This window comes from Phalacrocorax aristotelis, chromosome 1 (assembly GCF_949628215.1).
Source record: "Phalacrocorax aristotelis chromosome 1, bGulAri2.1, whole genome shotgun sequence".
NCBI classification, from domain to species: domain Eukaryota; kingdom Metazoa; phylum Chordata; class Aves; order Suliformes; family Phalacrocoracidae; genus Phalacrocorax; species Phalacrocorax aristotelis.
In genome coordinates this window covers 174,737,288-174,758,151 of record NC_134276.1, presented here as the reverse complement: position 1 = coordinate 174,758,151, position 20,864 = coordinate 174,737,288, and the positions used below count along the sequence as shown (strand labels likewise).

Genomic DNA, 20,864 nt, shown 5'->3' with positions numbered 1-20,864 from the left:
AGTGTCCTCATAAAAATACTTGCTGGCTTCATGGAAAAGACCTTTGAATCGCAGATTAAAAGCAAGTAGCAAATACTAGAATCAACTGTCATTTGGTTGTTGAACAGAGGAGCAAAGTTATGAGTTTGCCTCAGTATTTGCCTCCAGGAATTCACAGCTGCTTGGCTCCAATTTCCATTTGCAAAATGAATAATTTCCATTTTAGGAGACCAACTTGCAGGAGGTCAGAGCAATCTGGCTATCCTTGATTGCACATCATGGTTGGTTACAAGCTGAAGGATCTGCTTATGCCAGTGCATGCACAAAATATAAGTTCAAAGCAAGTGTACTGGAACTTCATCAATGAAGCAGAAGTTGCACTAAAATTTACTACTGAGATTCAGCTACTACTGCAGAATTTAATATGTTTCCAGCAGTTTTAGCTCAAGTGTTGGATGAAATTATGAATTCAATAATCCCATATCGCAGTGATGGTGGGTAAGCAATTTTGGTTTCACGCATTCAAAGACTTTGTCTTCAAATGCAGTGGCCATGTACAACTCAACATAAGTTCACTGATTCACAAGTGTGGAACATCTATACTTCTCTCCTGCAGTCCTTCGAAATAGCTAAAAAAAACGATTACTGGCTTACAGCACTTAGTAGAAGTACGAAGTGTTATAACTAGCATAATATAGGAAAGAATTACGGCAAAACAGAAAATTCACAATTCTTTAATTTTATGTGGTGTGTATATTGAAGTCACAGGTCAAACCCAGCACAAACATAGATTAGAGAGGACAAACTTAAAGCTTGCCAATCTGAACATTCTTCTAAAAAAGTCACTGCTGACATACTTACTTGAATTCCCAAGCTCAAAAAGAATGCTGTAAAAGTTTATTGCATCGAAGATTGAGACATAATTAAAGCCAAATTTTTAACTCATTTTATGGCTGAAGAGTACTGCCAACCAGCTAAGCACCTGTGTTGTTGTTTAATCAAGGCTGCCAAAACTCTAGTAAAAACAGGATGAAGACCTAGTAATAGCATGGAGATATTACAGGTTAAGTACATCACTACCATGCATCTGAAGGTTCTAGAGCACACCTGTCTATTCAACCCTGAACTCAAGGGATGTCACCAGAGTCAAACCACATGGCATGGAAACATCTCCTCCTAATAGCTGCAAAGAAAAGCCACTCAGAACGTTAATAATTATTAACCACTGGTGTAGTTTACACTTGAAGCAGGAGGGGAGAAAAATATTTACACTTACACCACAACAGCCTGTTTTAAAAACACACTACCGCTCTTTGGGCTAGAAACTAAAAGTTCTTTAAGTGGAATAGACAGATCAGAAGGTCAGATGCCTTTAAATACTTTTAAAATGAGACAAGAAATCAAACATAATATGAGTTTGCTCTTACTTATAACCTCTTGATACTTGCTGATGAAGGATATCAGTTTCTGTTGCAAAAATATAACTTTTCTTCTCCACAGTTGCTTATAACTACAGCATCTTCTGCACAAGTTCTTCATGTTTCAACTCCTACAGCCTTTACCATAGCCAGTCCAATCTGACATATTTCACATTCTCGTTCAGCGAGACGCAGCACTTCCCTTTGATTCTTGATTTTGTGGACATTAGAGCTGTGACAAGGCCAAAGGGATAAACCTGATGACAATTTTAAAGCTTCAGGTTAACAGGCCTCAGAATACACATTCAAATACAAGATAGCAAAGTAGCCACAACTACTGGCTCAACTGCAGAAACACACACCTTGCTGACTAAAGAGAGGGTTCTCTTGGCATGATGGACCAGTCCATTTAGCCAGTAACTTGTTACCTAATTGTTTTTTGTTTAGACATTGTGCCAACCTGAAAAGTGTAATTTTACAAATTAAGTGCTGTTCTCATCCCTTCTACCTCCAACAAAGCAGATGGGGCAGACAAATTACCTAGTTATCCTAGCAGGCCACCAACAGCCTGCTACTCACCCATCATGTATCAGCATAATCTTGCAATCAGCAACTTTCCTTCATTCAGCATCCTCTTCTAAATTGGCCACAGTATTATTGTTGCATGACTAAAGGGTTCTGGGGAAGAAGGGAATCATATTTTCCTCCAAGAGATGGACAACTTTTTGCAGTATTCACTGGAGTGGTTAATAACTTTTTTTCCCAAGTATTGTGTTACCATGGAGTCAGGTTCCACCAACTTCAAGTCTTACATTCAGAAATCAAGAAAATTGCAGAAAACCCACATGCCACACTGTGCCTAAAGCAGGCAAATTATCTGCATCTTAATGTATGAATTTAAGAAAGATTCTTATATGCAACTTCTAAAGCCAGAGCGTTACTAAAATTGGACTTCACCCAGAAATACTTGAGATTAAGAAGGTAAATAGCCTAACAGAGTCATCAATATTCTCAGTGAATCCAGACTCACTGGAAGTGCCAGAAGCATTTCAAAAGCTACACACTGAGACTGCAAAAGCAAGAGTTCACAGAAATCTTTCGTTCACATAATTGGCTTTCAAGGAACAACTCCTCACATTCTGCTATTCCTTGCATTAAAGAGGGTTAAAACGTTCCAGAGAGAAATCTACAGTGCAGTCATGGGTTTGGGCAGGTAGGGGTGTTGTCTTAGGTATCCTCATGAAGTCAAGAGGAGCAGAGATGTGTCTCAATGGTTGCTGATGCTTTCAAAGAAAGGAAGGAAACCTGCAAGAGACCTTTCTTGAAGAAATCAAAGCAGAGCACATGCTGGGTTTCCATAAGCATCAGCACCTTGTTTAACTCTCTACAGATGCAGACTTGAACTCAGAGCCTGCTTTTATAACTCTAAAAGCACAAGTAACTAACCAGTGATGCTTATTTATTAAAAGTTACAAGGCAAAAGAATTTGATTGCCAAGATCCAGTTTCTGTAACGCAAGCAGAGCAAGGAAACAGGAGAATAGAAAGAGAGAAAAGTGCAATTTACCTGGATTTAAAATATAAAATCCTACTTCTTATGATCAGGGGAATATCTACTACCATCTCTTTCCCTGGTCCCACCTTTGTCTAGGTCAAAGAACTTCTTCAAAGAGCAACTTATGCAACTGTACGATGTAATATGGGTCTCATGAATCAGACAGCTACCAAAGGTAAGTGCAGAAGTGTGTTGATAAAAAAAAATGTTAGTGATGTCATTCCTAGCTAAGTGACACTCCTCAGTTTTATAGCTTATAACGCGAGCTCAATTGCCAAACGTGATGTCAGATTTTAAACCATGTTTGTTTTAAAAATTGAAGATTCTGGCTTAAGGTTTAAATGGTTTTAATACCCAAGTAATATTTATAGTTTAAGCAGCATAAAGCAGTCCAAATCTGTTGACTTAGGCTGTTATTTGTTTACCTTCCAAGTATTAATAAAATGCAAAGCATGTCATCAAATACCTTATCAACACTGAAACATGACAAAGCAAAACAAACAGGAAAAAACCACCAAGATATTGAAGTCATTTAACTTAGCTATAGAAAATAGTATTAGATAATTATAGAAAAGAATTGAAAAGTCCTTGAAATCCCAGAAGAAAGAAATTAAGACAGCAAAGCCTTCCAAATGCAGTCACAAGAGTTTGTCTTGAAAAGACTACGAACTTGTTACTCTATGTGCAGGTAAACAAACAGCTGCAGAGATACAAAGTCCCTGGAGGCTGTCCAAAAAGGGGGAAATTACACATCAGCTCTTCAAGCAAACACTTGAGTCATATCACTGTGTAGCTGATGATAAACTATGTCACTGAAGGATCTATGGCTCTGATGTCAACAAGGCTTCTTAATACAAAGTTATTTTTAAGTGCTGTTTGGTCTTTTATTGGAATACCAATAGTTTGCATGCCTTCAACTTTTACTGATGCTTTTATCTACATGCTCTATTAAAAAAAAAAAACAAAAAACACAAAACACCCACAAACCAAAAAACCCATCTTTATTAAGACTACTATCATGTAAGCTTCTCCATGCCAGAATTTTCTTGTTTCCATATTTTAATCCAGCACATACACCTGACATGACAGGTTACTTTAAAAAATTAATAGCATCAACAGCTTTTAAAATCCACCATCTTATTATTTTGTTTTGGCAGGCTTGTCTGGCTTTTGTAAAGTTTTCAGAAGTCAAACTGAAGTTCACACCCAACAGCTGACCTTCTCTTAGGGACTGCTCCATCTACATGCAGAAAGGCTCCCCTATTTCATGTTCCTTGTGCCAGAGAATCTGCTAATGATTAGGCTCTAGAAAGCTATGGTAACTTGTTCACGGGCACAGCAATTCTCACATGGGTAGGCTTCTCGCAGCAAAAATGGAAGACAGCTCCAGACACATTTAAGCTGATTTTAATAGCTCACAAACATGTCATCCAGCCAATCCACCTGCTACATCAGAACTCAAAACTTCACCCAATGCAGTGTGTCCTCCTCATTTTGAGTTCTGTGTACGTTTTTTCTTTCCTCTGTTGCACTGAACATGGAGATGAGCATCTTCTTGGGTTACTGTATCATTCCTGCCTTGGTGACAGGATGGATACTTGTGCTAGAATCAAGAAAAAATTCAAGTCACCAAATGGTTACATTAGTCTTATTCGAATTCCAATAGGAAATCTGTAATTCTAGGCAGAAATTGGGAGGTTGTGAAGGCATGTCTAGTTAATGGCCCTTTGTATCAGGAACTGGCAATTAATATAGCATTCCAGATACAGCACACTTCTCAAACTGGACAAATTCAGTTCATATGTATATATCTCAATTGGTAGATACAAAATAAGGCTACTACTTGAAGTGACTGGCTAATCAGTTATAGGACTCCCACCATCCTACCAAACATAACCAGGTACTGAATGTGGTAGCTGCCACTTAGGTTTCATGTTTACGTTACATGACCTTTATGAATTGTGAACTGAAAGTGCTGATTAAGAAAAACCTCAGAACTCTGTAGTTATTTTACTGAAGATCCGTATTCAACTGTACTCAAAACCATGTTAAATATTTGTACTAGTCTTTAATAAAGCTTGATCAGAGTGGTAGTTTTTCTTGAATGGAGAAGGGAAATAACATTTTTAAGCATGAAGTTCTTACTGAAGGTAGTGTGATATTCAAATACTTTGGGGAAGCCTTTAGCCTTAAAACAAGACCAAAACCAACAAACTAAACCTAAATACTAGCTAATCTGTAACTAGCAAGAGGATAAATCAGAGTCCTCCTCAGGCATGCTAAAACAGTACCACAGAATCACCTGGCACTTCAAGCCTACAATGCATGTCTCTTCAAACAGAGCCTCCATCATCTGTGGTATACTCACACCTACCAATACAGTAGTTGTGCTTTTCTAGGGACCATGGGGAAAAGTATTGTTTAAGAATGTAGATATAATGAATGGACTCAACCAATTAAGCAATTAATTAATATAAATATAAAGCACTATCTCAAGCTGCCACAAAAGAATTGCATGATAAAAGGGCAAAGGGACAGCTAAACAGAAATGGGCTTTTCCTCCCAGTCACATGAATACCTTCAATGTGCAAGAGAAGAGTTACAGTTAACATGCTGGTACTACCAAAGAGGCAGAAATAATCTACCACACCATCACGTCAACTGAGTATCTGACACTGAGTATTTTTCCCAATTAATGGTAGTCAACTAGCCACAATTATTATTATATGAAGCTCAGACTCCTCTATGGAGAGAAAAAGCCTAGTCTGCATTCAGCTTTAAGTAATCTCATCATAAGGCAGCATTGTCTTCAACATTGCTTAGGCACTGGAACAGCACGTGGATTCCAAACTCAGCCTTATGAAATTAGATTGTCATTGCTATTCATTAGTACTAGCCCATTAGCAAAGAATTAGTCAGGAATTACTAGTTTTAAGTGAATGATAACTACATACAGAGGTTAGCACCAAGATAATCTAATTCAAGAACAACTCTCTAGAGGAAATTAGGGAAAGGATAAAAATCACCCCACATCTCTCATCCTACTTTCAGAAAAACAAGTAATATAAATACCTCTTTTAAACAAGAATTCCTACATACAAGTAGCCAGAGGTAGCCTGCATTTCCATAATTCACATCAGTATCTATAGCTGCATTCAGCACTGGTATATATTGCCACAGCATACTTTTCTCAAGACAGCCTCTTCTTGGATCCCAACTGCAGCTCCTTTAACTTAGGTCTTTCTTTTCACAAGCTATTACAGTGTACAAATTGATTCAGATTCCCACCCCACCCCAGTTGTACATTCAAGATGTTTATACCTGGAGCTATTTGTGTACCAAAATGAAGATTTTTCTTCTTGTTCTAGAAGCAGCAAGTGCGACATTTCCAGCAGTATTTGCAGCAGTCAAATCTTTTAATGAATAAGGTATTCTAAAACTCCAAATGCCACTTGAGGTTGCAAGCACAGACCTAAAATTACAGTCAACACTTTTTTACTATATTATGGAGTACCGCATCCTCTTCAATTGCCAAGAAGGAAATTGCCAAGAAAACTGCAAAGCTCCCCCTGCCCCCCATCTTCTTACATGGGTCAGTAACTGATAAAACACTTCTACAAAACGTGCAATGTGTCTTCTGGCATTCACACTAAGTCATCTCATATTTTCCTTTGAAATGTAGTTTTTAAGTCACCACTGCTATATTTACCTACAGCTATAGGTAAAAACTTGTTTATACAATAACTTCCTGAGCTTTCTTTGAAGTCGCATTTCACAGATCAGGCCAAAGCCAGGTAGACAGTGGATAATGTAAGGCATTGGAGATTGCAGGTGAAAATACGAAAAAGTTATTTCCCATAAACATAAGTTTCAGGGCAGCTCAACTAAAACAGAGGGCAATCATATACTTGCCAGTGGCCTTCTTCAGTATCTTACAAGTATATTTCAAGCATTAAGCACAAGAGCCACTAAGATCTGTTAAGTTACTCCTTTACAGATATGGGGTAAAGTTGTTTCTCTTACTAAGCGTACAAATACCCTATAAGCACTGTGACATACAAATATTAGCATTCAATACTACAATTACACACATACAAGTGCAGCTATACAGAGATACAAATGCCAAGCATTTGGCTAGGCTGTCTGCAAGCAAGTAGAAAATGACTGAACAGAAAGCCAGGTCCAGAGAGATTCACAAAGAAAACCCCCCTGACAGCCACAGTGTTAGTGCAAACCACCCTTTCTGCTCTGCTATTCTCAGAAGAAATTGATGTTACACAAAAATTTTTCTTAAAGTGTTAAACTTGTGCTTTCCATCGAGTAGGAGACAAAGCACATACTCATGAAAAAAAAATCTTCACAATTAGGACCTAAAATAATACAAGTTGCAGTAGTTGAACAAAATAAAAGTGGTAGCAAATTGTGAAGTTTGGCAAGCTTTCTAAAAACACTGTTTTATATGGTGTGATAGAAGTGAGATTATTACTTAACAGGAGTCCACTTTGGCCCACAGGCACAATGCTGTCACCCCGATCTTCACTTCTCACTTTGATTAAAACCTAAGGCAATCCATTTTTGCCCAAGTTTGCAGCAAGTTCAGCACCTACAGGCTGGATTGACTTGAAAATACTTCCAAACAGCAGGTTAGTTAAACAAGTTTAAGAGTTGTTGACTTTTCGTAGCTAGATAAAAACTAGCTTTATGCTGCAGTAACAATAGGCAGGGTTACTCATATTTTATAGAATACAGGAAAGGTAGTCAAAATTAAGACTGATCAAGGAGACAATACCAATAGCTTTGTATTTTCACCTCTGACATGGGGGTGGAGGCACACTTTTGGAAAATCTCATTTCATTAAGATTCACTTAATTTAGCCTACCCAATCAAGTATAATTGCACACATTTGTGAACGTGCTGCAAGCAACAATGCTTTCATTAAAACTTGGTACAACATGCTTTGCAGCTTTAAAATAACAAATTTTCCACTTCAGTAATGGAAGCATAGGTTTTCAAACAAGAATGCTATAGCAAATTTCAGGACATCAGTCAGCCAAAAGTTTCAAAGCCAGAAGTCCAAGACAGTATTTTGGTTTCAAAAGGGGCCCACAAGGATTCCAGATTTGACAGAGGAATGCAGCTTCTCAGTGAAAGCTTCATCCAGGCTAACTGTTTCAGAAGGCAGCGTTGACCACACACGTACATCAGCATACGCTTGTCAGCTGTGTTCACCTTTGTTACCAAATGAAGGCATTGTTATTTTGCCTTAGACAAATCCTCAAGTATGAGCTTTTAAGAAAAAATACTGTTAGGTAAGTTCATCCTGTAAGTTTAAAGCAGAACTATTAACAGACAGGTTTCACACTGCTAACATTCCTCTTAGTCTTTCTGTGAAAGAACCAAAGAAATAACAGAAAAATGAAATTCACACAAAAAGTGGCATTTATATATTTCAGAACCACAACACAGGCCAAGACTTGCATGTAATCCCCTGCTGGACAAGAAACCTCAAAAACTCAAGTATGTATATAGAAGATACTTTGGTTACTCTTCTAGCTTCACTGTCAGGGTAGTAAAACAGCAACAGCAAAACTGAATAATCACCCTCAAACTAAAACTTGCACAGTAATCATCGCTGGCTGGCTAACTGATCCTGTCAAAGCAAGCTGTCATAGTTCGAACTCAAGACCATGAATTACAATCATAACATGGGAAAATAAATCAAAGGATATTTCAGACTGATTTAAAAAAAAAAAGAAATTGAGACTTGGCCCCTGAGAGAACATTTTGTAGCTGGAACCATTTCTAACAACCTCAGCTTACAGATATTTTAGTATCAAAATAGATGGTTATGTGCCAGTTATAGACCAAATGTAAAATTGAAGTATTCAGAAGTTACAGTGGTATAAGAACTATTCACTTGCAGCCTTGAAGACAAACCTACTTCTGTATATAGGCCCAAAATGAGGCTGCATTTGCTGGCCAAGTTTTTTTTTCAGGGGTTTCACCCTCTTCTTAAAGCCAACTCCACTCTTCACTCTGTTTAACAGACCTTTAGAAGCCATTAGTCTAAGAAATATATTGTTAATGGGGTAAGTGCTAACACCACTCAGGCATAAATGGGAAACAGTCTTGTTCAAAAGACTTCATCATATTGCTCTAATTTTGGGTTTGTGAATGAGTCATCAAAGATGCAGTCTTTCCAGGATAAGCAGAGTGGCTGATTCAGTGTTCACAAAAAACAACTGAGACAGAAAAGCTGGGTACCAGGTCTTGTCAAAACAAAGCATTTAAAAAAACCAAAACGAAATGCTTCCCCCCTTATCCCCAAGTACCCTGATCATCCTTTGCCTTCTTGTTCTATCCTTACAGTCTTGAAATTACTAGAAAGGAAACAGCTGAGGAATGCTGCCACTCTTATGCCATGCTTTCCATTGACTGTCATTTCAGGAATGCATATAGGAAAGTAAAGCAGCTTGGAATGTCTCCACCCATCCAGTAGCATCAGAAGCTTCCCAGCTTACTGACAGCTCCAGTGCCTTGCAGCTGCATTCCAGTTTGGCATTTTTACAGTTGCCCAGATGAATGAAGAAAAGTATATTGTTAAGCACTGATATAACATTTGTTAAGTAAACGTCCTCATACATTGCATGTTCTAGACGCATGTACTCTAATATTGATTACTACGGCATGGCAGCAACAACACGTAGTTTACAATTTCTTGGTTGCAAGAGTTCCAAAAGGATGTCCTCATACTATAGTTGTCTAAACCTACCACCACATTCCTTTCAGAGCGTATTGGTTTGTCTAAGTCTAATCCGTCTGAATATACTCTTCAATAAAATTTAAGTATCTGCAAGAACACATGCACATTCCTCAAACTCCACATCCTGTCAGCGCAGCCTCAAAAAAGAGGCACAACTACACAGAAAGCAGCAAGCAATTTGCTGGGCTCTCAATTTTTGAAAAGATTGCAGTTAAGTGTCTTACTAGCCCAGGTAACAGCTCAGAGAGCAAGCAAGAGTATGAGCAAAGGGATAAGTAAGCTAAGAGCTGGCCAAGAGCCTGTCAAACCATCTGTTCCAACTAAAATTTTGCATATACCCTTAAGCCTGGAAAACAGATCCTCATTAGAAGACTTAAGTTCTATCTCTACTAATGATTTATACTGACTGCTTCTGTCTCTTAGCCTCAGTTTCAGCTAACAAACTGAAATTTAATTTGGTAAGAAAACCAACCCACAAACCAACAGACTTGCCACTACAATGCCATGGTCAAAAAGGACTCAAATCAAGTGTGTTCACATCAGCTTTATTCACACATGTAAGAGCACATCTCATCTACCCTTACAAGGTGCTTTTGATGATTTATCATGAAAAAAATGTTCTAGTGATACCAACAATATGCCAGAATACAATGGATAAAGCTTTAGTGTAAAAGCAGTATTAATGCTACAGCAAAATTCACAGCTAGAGACCAGCAGAAATTACCCCTGAACATTGGCTTCAGCAAGTACTGAAGCCCAACCAGCTGAATTCATCCTTACATTGAATGTAGAACATCCATGACTAGATAAGTTTAAGAAATCTGTCACTTACACTAACATGGAAAATTGCTTTAAATAATTAAAATCGTCACTATATGCTAGAGTTTACTTAGGTTGTTCTATTTGTGTACAAGGAATATCTATAGCAAAGAAAGTTGTTATGTAACCAGACATAGAAACCCCAGGTTCAAACCTGACAGACCATGAAGAGACCAAGAGACACTTGAAGACAATAAACCTAAAAAGGTGAAAAGATTGTTACTTGTTTCTTTTTTAAAACACCAAGCAGAATACAATTCTTTTGAATGCCATATTTAAGTTTCCACTATTGAAGTATATTATGAAGAATCACATCTTTTTTCTTCTTCCTGCCTCCATTTCAAAAGGTAAAAAAAAAAGTCTAAGATGACAAGATCAGTAGGACGTTAACAAGTACTTATTGTAGAATCTGAACCTAGCTACTGTAACTATGGAGAAATATCTATAGCCCACACAAGAACCAACTCCTATTACAAAGGGGATTTTAAACAAATATGCCTCTGTAGTCTAATCACTGAGCGAAGTCAACATTACACTTATTTCAGGACTCATTTTCTCTGTGTTTTTCTGTTCAGATAGAGAATTAAAAAATAAATCAGGATAGCACAATACAAGCTGAGCAAATGACTCCAAAATTCTCAGTTGTATATAATCTACAATGAGAACATTAGGGCGGTCGGTGGGTAGGAGTTTTTTTCCCCTCCAAACAGTGAGATTTAAGCATCAGGTTCATAACTGAGTACAAACCTTCTGTACATAAGGAAGCTCTCTTACTTGACAGTCTTGAAAAATTAACAGGTTTAGTGTACACACCAGTATTTTCACTCTCCAAAAGAGGTACTGCAGAAGTCATAGCTAGGAAGTTACTAAGATAGCTCTGAGCTGTTTCCATACCTTCCTTACCCTTGGTTGGTGGGTAGTGCTGCTATGATGCAACCACCCTAGAGATTTAAGACTGTAGCAACCTGTTCTTTGCTCTTATGACTTGACATGCTCCGCATGCTGTGGCCCCAGCTCAAATACATGACCTGTGTTATCATTTATCAAAAAGTATCCTGACAGTGCAGCCTTAATGCCCTCTACCAAGTTCTAAGGCGAAAGGATCCAGTGCTCGCAGTTTTTGTGTCTCTTTCATCACTCCCTGCTGTTAGGAAGGATGTTGTAACAAGGACAACAGTCGATGCCTACTGTAAGGATACCCTCTACCATATCAGGTACTATGAGCACGCCACCAGGAATCCTGACAGAATTTTTCACATTAACTATTGCAGAAGCTCCCATAAAGGAAGGCAATTCTTCTCCAAGAAATAAATCCCACAGAACTCACAGGAAATATTAAGACAGCAATAACTGTCCTTAATTAGTTAGAAGGAGTAAGTGTTCAGTGAAACACACCTGTGAAGAGTTTCTCAACATCTTAATTACTACTGAGGGGTCAATGCAGCAGAGCCCTACAGCAGTGGCATCAACTCAAAATTTCTATTTAACACTGCATACTGCTATGCCTGCAAACTAATACATAACTATAATGTGGGTAAAACAGTCTCACCTTCATATTCTATTTAGTACTTGAAGAGTTGCAGAAAAACACTGATATTTGCAACAGAGAGAGCCTTTGGGGAGCATTGCTTAATTGTACTTGTCCTGGACAAAAAAAAGAGCACACGAATTCTTCACTAAGGGCAAGCAGCCTGTCTTGCTGTTCAGTTTTCATCAATGACAACACCTACAGTACTCAACGACCCCCATGCTAAGACAGATTCCCACATGCTAAGGGAAACAGCTAAGACAGTTTCCCTTACCTACCCTCCAAAGGAGTACCCTCCCCAGAAAGAAGCAAGATCAAGGCAGCAGGACATGCTCCTTTCATGCTATGTGGTGGAATTAGGCCAGCATCCACCCTCCTCACCCAGACAGAATGAGGCCAAAAACCAGGTTACCACCTCCTAAATCTGAACAGCCTCAAAGAAAAAGGGCAACCGAAAAGCAGGCTGCCTAAGTTGTCATACCTAACCACAGCCTAATCTCAGCCGCCTTCTTTATCAGGAGCATGCAGGTACTCCACATTGCACACCCTGTGCCCCCTGGGGAGCAGAGTGTAGAGGAAATCTAGCCTTGCAGGAAACCAGTCACGTCACGGTCCCTCCCCACCTTGTGCAGCCTTGCCATGGTGCTGCCCAGAAAGGGTGGGCTCCTCTTTCCTGTACAAAGCTCTACGTCACTTTTAGTCAAAATTACTTTCGTCACTTGGACAATAAATTCCAGTCAGAACTAGTGAACAAAGTCCTCTTTCGTGGAATTCAAAAACAGAGAAGAAGAGGGAGTCCAAACTCTGAGGAAGGACAGGTGCTAAGCTTAATAGAACCAAATCCCACTCCACATATGACTGCCTAGAAGGGGCCAGGTCTTACTGAAACAGTATATATTGTCTCTTTACGTTATTGCAGAACATGCCACTTCCCTCCCGCCCCCCGCCCCCGCAGAAACTATTAATCTGTGAGGTCACAGCTCACCTCGGGGCTCTATTTTTCTCTCAATTTCTCCTTACATTCAATTGTTAAGGCAGATGAGAAAAGCTGCACTATCTGTAAGTTAGATATCACCCTGCCTGACACTGTCTGTGAACGCAGTATTTAAAAACCACCAACTTCAGCCTTCACTAGAGTAATGGAAGAGACATCCGATTGTAAATTTAAGTCTAGACTTACAGACGCACAACATGTACGTAACGTAGGATATTCCTGCAGAATACATACTATCCTGCTGCAGTATTCTACTCTGCATGTATCTCCCATAGAGAGAAAAACAGCATACCCAGTTTTGTCCTTTGAAGGCCTAATCTGAACATATGCTAAAACAAGTTCATAAAAAGAATGACATTTGAACCCAACATTACATACAGCAATAATAATCATCATCTGATGACAATTTTTACCCCTTCTGTGAGATTTTTAACTCAAAGAAATCTAACTGACATGTCCTCACATGTGATGCACTCAAGTCCACTCATTTATGCACATGCAAACATGAAACAAAAATCACTCACTGGCAGCGCCAAGAGATGAAGACAATACCTGCACACGCTCTCCTCCTTCCTTCTCTAAGCTACCAAGCCAAGTGTTATTTTTTCTTTCCTGTATGCATCAAGAGAAACAATTCTACATAAAGCTTTCTGATAGTGATGATATTCTAGCCAACTGATAGAGGAAAAGTTTGGCTAATGGCTTTATGAACAAAGCTTGATGCTCCATTAAAGATGAGATTGGAAGTTCACCACAATTTCAGGATTAATGGTACTTTCCCCTCAGCACTTCCAACCACCTGGGCTGTGGAAAAGAAAACACAGCTTAAGCCTCTTCCTATAACGGCCATAGCTAGCTGGAAAAACAAAGGCTGAATAGTATATTAAATATTTAATTCTACTGCTCTTTCAGACACATGCATTTGTTCCCAATAACTGCAAAGAAAAAATTAGATGCAAGACAAAAAGGATACAACCCAAAAAAGGTAGAGTCACTTTATCTTTACTGATATAATTTTATTCCTGTGAAGCAGTAAAATCTACATGGGATCTGACAGACAACATACACACATTAAAAAAAACCCAAACCACAAACAAAAAACCACAAAGCAACAGCAAACCATGGCAGTCTTAAACACAACAACATGGATTTCAACACAATTGAAATCAATCAGAAAAAACTCTGTCAGGAAGTATAACCAAGTTTTTGAAGAGTTTCCTTTGGGAACAGATACAGCTTTGTTCCATGCGACAGCCAAATCTGATTAAATGAAGTCATGTTACAGACTGCATCATGTATGATTTGCACCCTTCATATGGCATGTTAGAGAAGAATAAGATTTATTGATAATAATGAAGTGAAACAGAGTTGGTCACAGGCCGGCATTTGTTATATGCTTTTTTCTTTATAGCAACAGGCAACATTCATTTACTGGACTGCCTCAAGAGGACTGTAGCTTCACAATTTATCTTCTTATTTGCTTTTAATATCATAAAACCAGAAAAGGCTCTTTGGTATCACCAGAGGAGGGGAGGGGGTAGAGGAGGAGGAGAGTGAGCAAGACTTTTAGCAGTGATGTAAATCTTCACCTCTGTTCCCCTAGACTTTGCCCTTCCAATCTGCAAGCCAACAACAGGTAAAAAGAAGGGGAGAACAAGCTCAAAATGATCTTGATGAAAGCTTTGTTGTATATAGTGTCAAAGACATTTTGAAATTGCCATCTGGACTTCAAAGAGAGACAACTCCATTCATCTCTTACTCTAACAATAGAGTTAAACCAAACATCATCCTATCCTATCAGTCACTGGAGGACAGGAACTTGTAGACCCAACAATCTAACCAGTTAAGGCAGGACTTCTAATACAGAGCTCTGTGAAAGCATGAAGCAATCATAACTTGATTAGCGAAGGATAAATACGTAAAACCTCGCTATGCAGTGACAGGCTAGCCTGAAGTCAGGTAACCGTACTGCAGTAACATGCTGACAGGCTTAACCACAACACACATTCTTCCAGTTCAGTTCACAACTGAAAGTAAACCAATACCCTTTACAGGGGAGCAAGCGATGACTTATACACAGGAAATAGAGCAAAGCGTAGTAGAATTTTACAACTTCTGTTCAGGCGGGGATTCTACCCAGTACCATGGGGCAACTCGTATATTTGCAGAGCCTCACATCCTTGAAAAATCTAATATATTTTATCCATCCTATATAAACAAAAACGAGGTGGCATATTTAAGAAAAGCACTGTATAACAACAGTGTCTTAATTACCTCACCTAGCCATTTTAGGAAGGTTTCTACTTGGTCAACCTGCACCTGATAATCCTTAAGATTTTTTTTTTCCCTAAACTACTGAACAACTTCTAAACTCCAGAGGCAGCTAGCCTGTCAAAGATCATTTTTTGCTTTTTGGAGAACCAGTGAATTTAATATTGTCTGGAAGCTTTTGGCCTTCTAGAGAAACAAAAACTATTCAGGCAAACCCGCATTATCTCCGGATTGCCACAGCCTTTCCTTATTTGGCTAACGTTTTGAGATTCCAATCAGACTGCTATGAAGTTCAACATGCACAAAGCATCCATTTTGAGGAAACTTCACAGCCAGTTTCTCTTCCATTCCCCCCCTGCCCCAAGTGAAAGTTATCCCCCCTCAGCACCAACCCCCCTCCCACATACCCACGCCAGAACAAAGCAATATGGATTCGGTTTTTCACTGCTCTCCGACGCACGAAAGCAAACTCTGAGAGCCCTGCTCCCCTTAAAGTTCAGCTTTCACACTGCGGCAGAATCCGTCGCTGAGGAAGGCGAGCAGCCTGTTATTGATACACGTTTCTATATTAGGAACAAAACACTGGTCCCCCTCAGAAACCGGGGGGAAAGAGATGATCCGTCTCTCCGCCCGCCCGCACACACGAGCGGGGTTTAATCGGCTCAGCCGCGGCGGGGCCGGGGAGGAGACGGGAGTTCGGCAGACCGCCGCCGGCACCCCGGGCCGGGGGCAGCGACCTGGCTCAAGCCCGCCCCCCGCGCCTGCCGGCCCCCGCCCCTCCGCCGGGGGGCACCTGTCCCCGTCCCCCCGGACGGCTCGGGACAGGGCCCGCTCCCCCGGCCCTGCCAACAGGGGCAACCGGGCGAGCAGGGAACGCCAAGGAGGGTAACCGGCGCCTCCTCCCCGCCGAAGGAGAGGCCCGACCGCCCCCTCCCGACGCCCGGCCCGCGGGGAGGGGGCGCAGCCTCTCGTCCCCTCCAGCTCGGCCCGCTCCCTGCTCCGGCCGGCCGCCCCCGAGCCTGACCCCGCTCGTCGCCGCCGCCACCTCCCGCCCTCACTCCCGGCCCCTCCCCGCCCCGACACCCCCCAGCGGAGGGGAAAGCAGCCGCCTCCGGCCCCTTCCTCCTCCACCTCCTCCCGGGGGGGCACTTCGCCGGCCAGCCTCGTCCCCCTCTCCATCCCCCCCGCCTTCCCCGCCTAGCCCAAGCCCCGGTCCCGCCGCCGACCTCGGCCGGGCCCCCCACCACCCGCCCCGGCCGGCGGGAAGAGCTCCGCACCGACCTGGTGAAGCGCGGTGAGCCCGTCCACATTGGCGTAGTTGATGTCGGCGCCCCGCTCCAGCAGCCGCAGCACCTCCTCGGTGTCCCCGCTGGAGCAGGCGGCCAGGAAGACGGCGCCGTCGTCGAACTTCACCTTGGTCTTTTTGCGCTTGACCACGGGCGGCTCCAGGTCGGTCTCGGAGCCGATCCAGCGCTTCAGCTGCTCGTTCCGCTTCTGCTTGGCGTCCGCCATCTTCATACCCCGCTCCTGCCTGGCCGCCTTCGCTAACGCCGCACCGAGGATACACTATATACCGCCAGTATCCCACAGCGCACCGCGGCCCTCGCTCGCTCACCCACCCAGCCGGGCGGGCGGACGGAGGGCGCAGGGCGGGAGGGAACCGGTGGGGCGGGGCGGCGGCGGCCGCCTTCTTACCATAACCCCGCGAGACTTCCCGGCGGGGCGGGGGACCGGGGCGGGGCGGTGGCGTCACTGGCGGGCGGGGGGCGGCGTGCCCGGCGGGGCCGGGGGTGGGGGGGGGAGGAGGAGGGGCCGGGCTGAGGAGTGCAGCGGGCGTCGCCGATGGCCGCGTTGTGACCGGGGCGCGGCCGTCTCGGTTTGCCTTATCCCGGGCTCGTGAGTTCAAGAGTTCAGCCGTTGGGGTCACTGGCTTCCCCCGCCCCGCCCCGCCGGGCGGAAGTCCCCACCGCCGCCGCCGCGGGGGGGGACCCGGGCCGGGCGGTGGGGGCGGGCGGGGCGCCGGCCTTGGCCTGCTGCGGGCCGCGTCCGCGTTGCGGGCTGGTACAACACAGGCCAAAAGCGACGAGAGCCTTGCCATAAAACGGGCGTCGCCGGCGGGTGATTGGGGATGGGCCGCTCCGAAACGAAGCGTGTGGGGAGAGGGAAAGGCGGGGTTTATTGAGGCGCCGGGTGTAGGCCTTACGCCGCAAAACCTGAGCCAGGCTCCCCGGGGCTGCTGCGGCTGGGGGCGCGGTGCTTCTCCATCTCCGCTGGGCAGCTGAGTTAGTGCCGCCTGTCCCTGCCAGCGACCACTCCTTTGCATGCAACAGCATCGGCCCTTCTGCCCGCTTTGGCAAACTGGGCAAAAGCAGCCGCTCGGAGGGAAGATGGGAAGAAACTGGGTGACCTACTGAGGGCCCTTAGTTTTGGGGGTCAGACATGTCCCCATTAGGGCAGCTCACTTCCCACTCTGCTCTGCACTGGTGTGGCCTCACCTCAAGTACTGTGTGCAGTTTTGGGCACCACAGTACGTTAGGGATACAACTAGAGAGTCTCCAGAGGAGGGCCACGAAGTTAGTGAAGGGTTTAGAGGAGAAACCATACAAGGAGCAGCTAAAGTCACTTGGTTTGTTCAGCCTGGAGAAGAGGAGACTGAGGGAAGACCTCATTGTGGTCTACAGCTTCTTCACGAGGGGAGGAAGAGGGGCAGCGCTGATCACTTTTCTCTGGTGACCAACGACAGGACCCAAGGGAATGGCAGGAAGATGGGCCAGGGGAGGGTTAGGCTGGATATTATGAAAAGGTTCTTCCCCCAGAGGGTGGTGGAGCCCTGGAACAGGCTCCCCAGGGAGGCAGTCATGGTGCCAAGCCTGGCAATATTCAAGAAGCATTTGGACAATGCCCTCAGAGACTTGGTGTGAATTTGGGGTTGTCCTGTGCGGGGACAGGAGTTGGACTCGATGATCCTTGTGGGTCCCTTCCAACTCAGGACATTCTATAATTACATGAAAGTGTTCTCCCATGTGCCCTGGCGCTTCTGCATGGCAGTGGACAAAGCCCTATGTTCGTTGTCCGTTCTTCTTTAAGTTCACTGCCATTATTGTAAAACCAGGGGTAGCACATCCATCTTTTCTGTTGGGGGAGAACAAGTAGTTACAAAGCACACAGAGTTCAAAGATACAAAGGCTAAAATGTATTCGTACGGAGTTGTGACTTCTAGGAACTGAGCTATTATATGTAGCAAATTTTCTTCCATGTGTATTGTGTTTTCTTTAGCTAAAAGCAATATGTATTTTGTTTTAAAGTGAATCATCTCTGGGGATAAAACGTGGTTTTAAACTTACTGGAAAAAAAGATTTTCAACTAATTATAGGAAACAAAGTATAGTTTGAGAGGGTCACCAAACCTCATGTACTTTTTGCATGGTTTGTTCTTTTCTAATTATAATGTCTCCTTCTTATGGTGGGTAGTTGCACAGCCTACTTGGGCTGCTTATTTCCTTTTTTATTGATAAAAGTGTCAGTGGCATTTCACAAGAAGTAGTTGTAAGGTACCTGCAGCAATGTGTTGTTCTTAATGTCTTTCAGAAGAGGTTTTCATCTGGAGATAGTTGCATGGCATCCATCAGATACACCCGTATGGCAGTGCATGAGATGCAACGCACTGACGATTTGCAGGCGCAGTGTAATTGTGAATGAAGGACAACATCTTGTAGTCAAGATGAAAGACTTGCCAGGGAAAGATTTGCAGTCTAAATATGTGGATGAATGATTACCTGGCACCTAATTTATACCTTGCCATCGACAGCCTGTGTGACTCTTTAGAGGTACAGTTTGGCCTCCTGGGTTTGAAAGTATAGCTGATTCTGCGTAATGCCCTTCAGAAGCAGTCTTTGCAGTGCTTATTACTCACACGGGTGATTGAGTTGTGCTTTGGCGTAGCGCTTGTACCATCGGCCCAGTATGGACAGTTAGCAGCCAGCAGCTTGGCTGCACCAACTGGCTCATGTCTAAGGAGGGGATTTCTGCAGGCTCCAGCCGCCTGCTGTGGTCTTGTCTTTGTGGGCAAGCTTCCTTGGGGACAGACTCTCAATCCAGTGCCTTTTCCTAAGGAGCTGAAAACTGTAACTCAGAAGAAGTTAACACAAGATAAAAGCTGAGTCCTCCTTCCCCGGGTGTCTCTGCTATTTTACAGGTACCCTGCCCAACATGCTGCTTCTGTCTTTCTCTCTCTGAAAATTTCACTCTTCAGAGAAACCACATAGCTGAAGAATGTAATACACTGATTTCAGCAGGCAATATTTAAATCAAGTGCTCTATTAGCAGCAAAGTAATTCTAGGCTTATTCAAAATGCACTTTCTTAGGAATTTCATTGTCATGGAGCATGGTTTTAGGCCTCCATCAGTGCTCCAGTCCCCTCTCCTTGACCACATTCTTCCCGCCTGGCTTTTCCTTTCTGGTCATGGACCTTCCTTTAACTCCTTCAGCTCACTCTCCTTGGCTTGTTAGTAAAATGTAGAGGTCCTGCAGCTCAGAAAGCATGCCCCTTTCTGTTCTTAAGTATCATACAGTCTGGCTTTAAAAACTAATACTAGTTTTAAAGATCTAATACTTCCCTTCTATTCCTTTCTCCAGGGCATTTTTCACTGATTCAGTTCCAGCTGTTCAGAGAACTTAGCAAACATCTTTCCTTACGCTGGAGCTATTTTTATGTTTGCATTCTTGACTTTATTTTTCCTTGACTTCTTCATTTTTTTGGGTTGCATCTCATTTAGGAGTTATGTTATGTTTGAGGCTTTTTACAGTCTCCACAGGCAACGTATAATTCACTTGTGCAGCCAGCTGAAATTCAGATATTCCATATATATGGAGTATATATTCCTTTCCCAGATAGCTGTGTGCTCTGCAGTAAATTATATGTGGTCCTTTAATGTGATCTAGCAAAGCATATGGTCTCCCTTAAGCAAGAAGTAGAGCTGTCATTCATGTAAACTGGTTAATCTCTGCAATTGTTCACATTTTCTGTGTTCAACAAAATTCAGAACAAGGGAATAATGATTAATAATAATTCTTAAAACTTGTTTTTAATTTCTGTATTTTTCCTATCTCATATATCACATAAATGTTTCTAATTTCAGTAGCAAAGGCATACTGGACCACATTCTTTAGCCCATCCTGCCAGTTTGATCTCATTCAATTTCATTGTAAAATCAGTGTAACTGAGAGGAGACAAGACCATCTACAGCTTCTAATTCAGTACCAATTGAGATAAACATACCAATTACCAATAATATTTGCTGCAGAAATCTGATACTCTTTTCCAATTACCTACCTGAGCATGGAGGGTGAAATTCATCTCTGCAGAGGGTTAGACCAAACCCTATATATTAAGGATCCCCCCGAGGACAATGTTGAAAGTAAGTACAAAATTTGTCCTAAACCAGTCGTTACTGCAAGACAGTATCACAAGATGGAATTAGGTAACTGCATAAGTGTGTATGTGTGTTTACAATAATAACAGCATGCTAACAAGAGACA

At 42.5% G+C, this 20,864-nt stretch overlaps 1 protein-coding gene across 4 annotated transcripts in view; it reads right to left on the bottom strand.

Annotated features, from left to right (window-relative positions):
* Nucleotides 1–17,037, bottom strand: part of PPP1R12A (protein phosphatase 1 regulatory subunit 12A) — a 124,023-nt gene extending 106,986 nt beyond the window's left edge. For 2 of the 4 annotated variants that reach the window (XM_075080743.1, XM_075080742.1), the window contains exon 1: nt 16,608–16,980. In XM_075080743.1, coding sequence (XP_074936844.1) covers nt 16,608–16,844 — 237 coding nt within the window. In that variant the 5' untranslated portion in view covers nt 16,845–16,980. Of the gene's footprint in view, nt 1–16,607 lie in introns of all 4 variants that reach the window. The other 2 variants (XM_075080741.1, XM_075080740.1) reach the window with 2 other exon arrangements.
* Between the last annotated feature and the right edge of the window lie 3,827 nt (nt 17,038–20,864).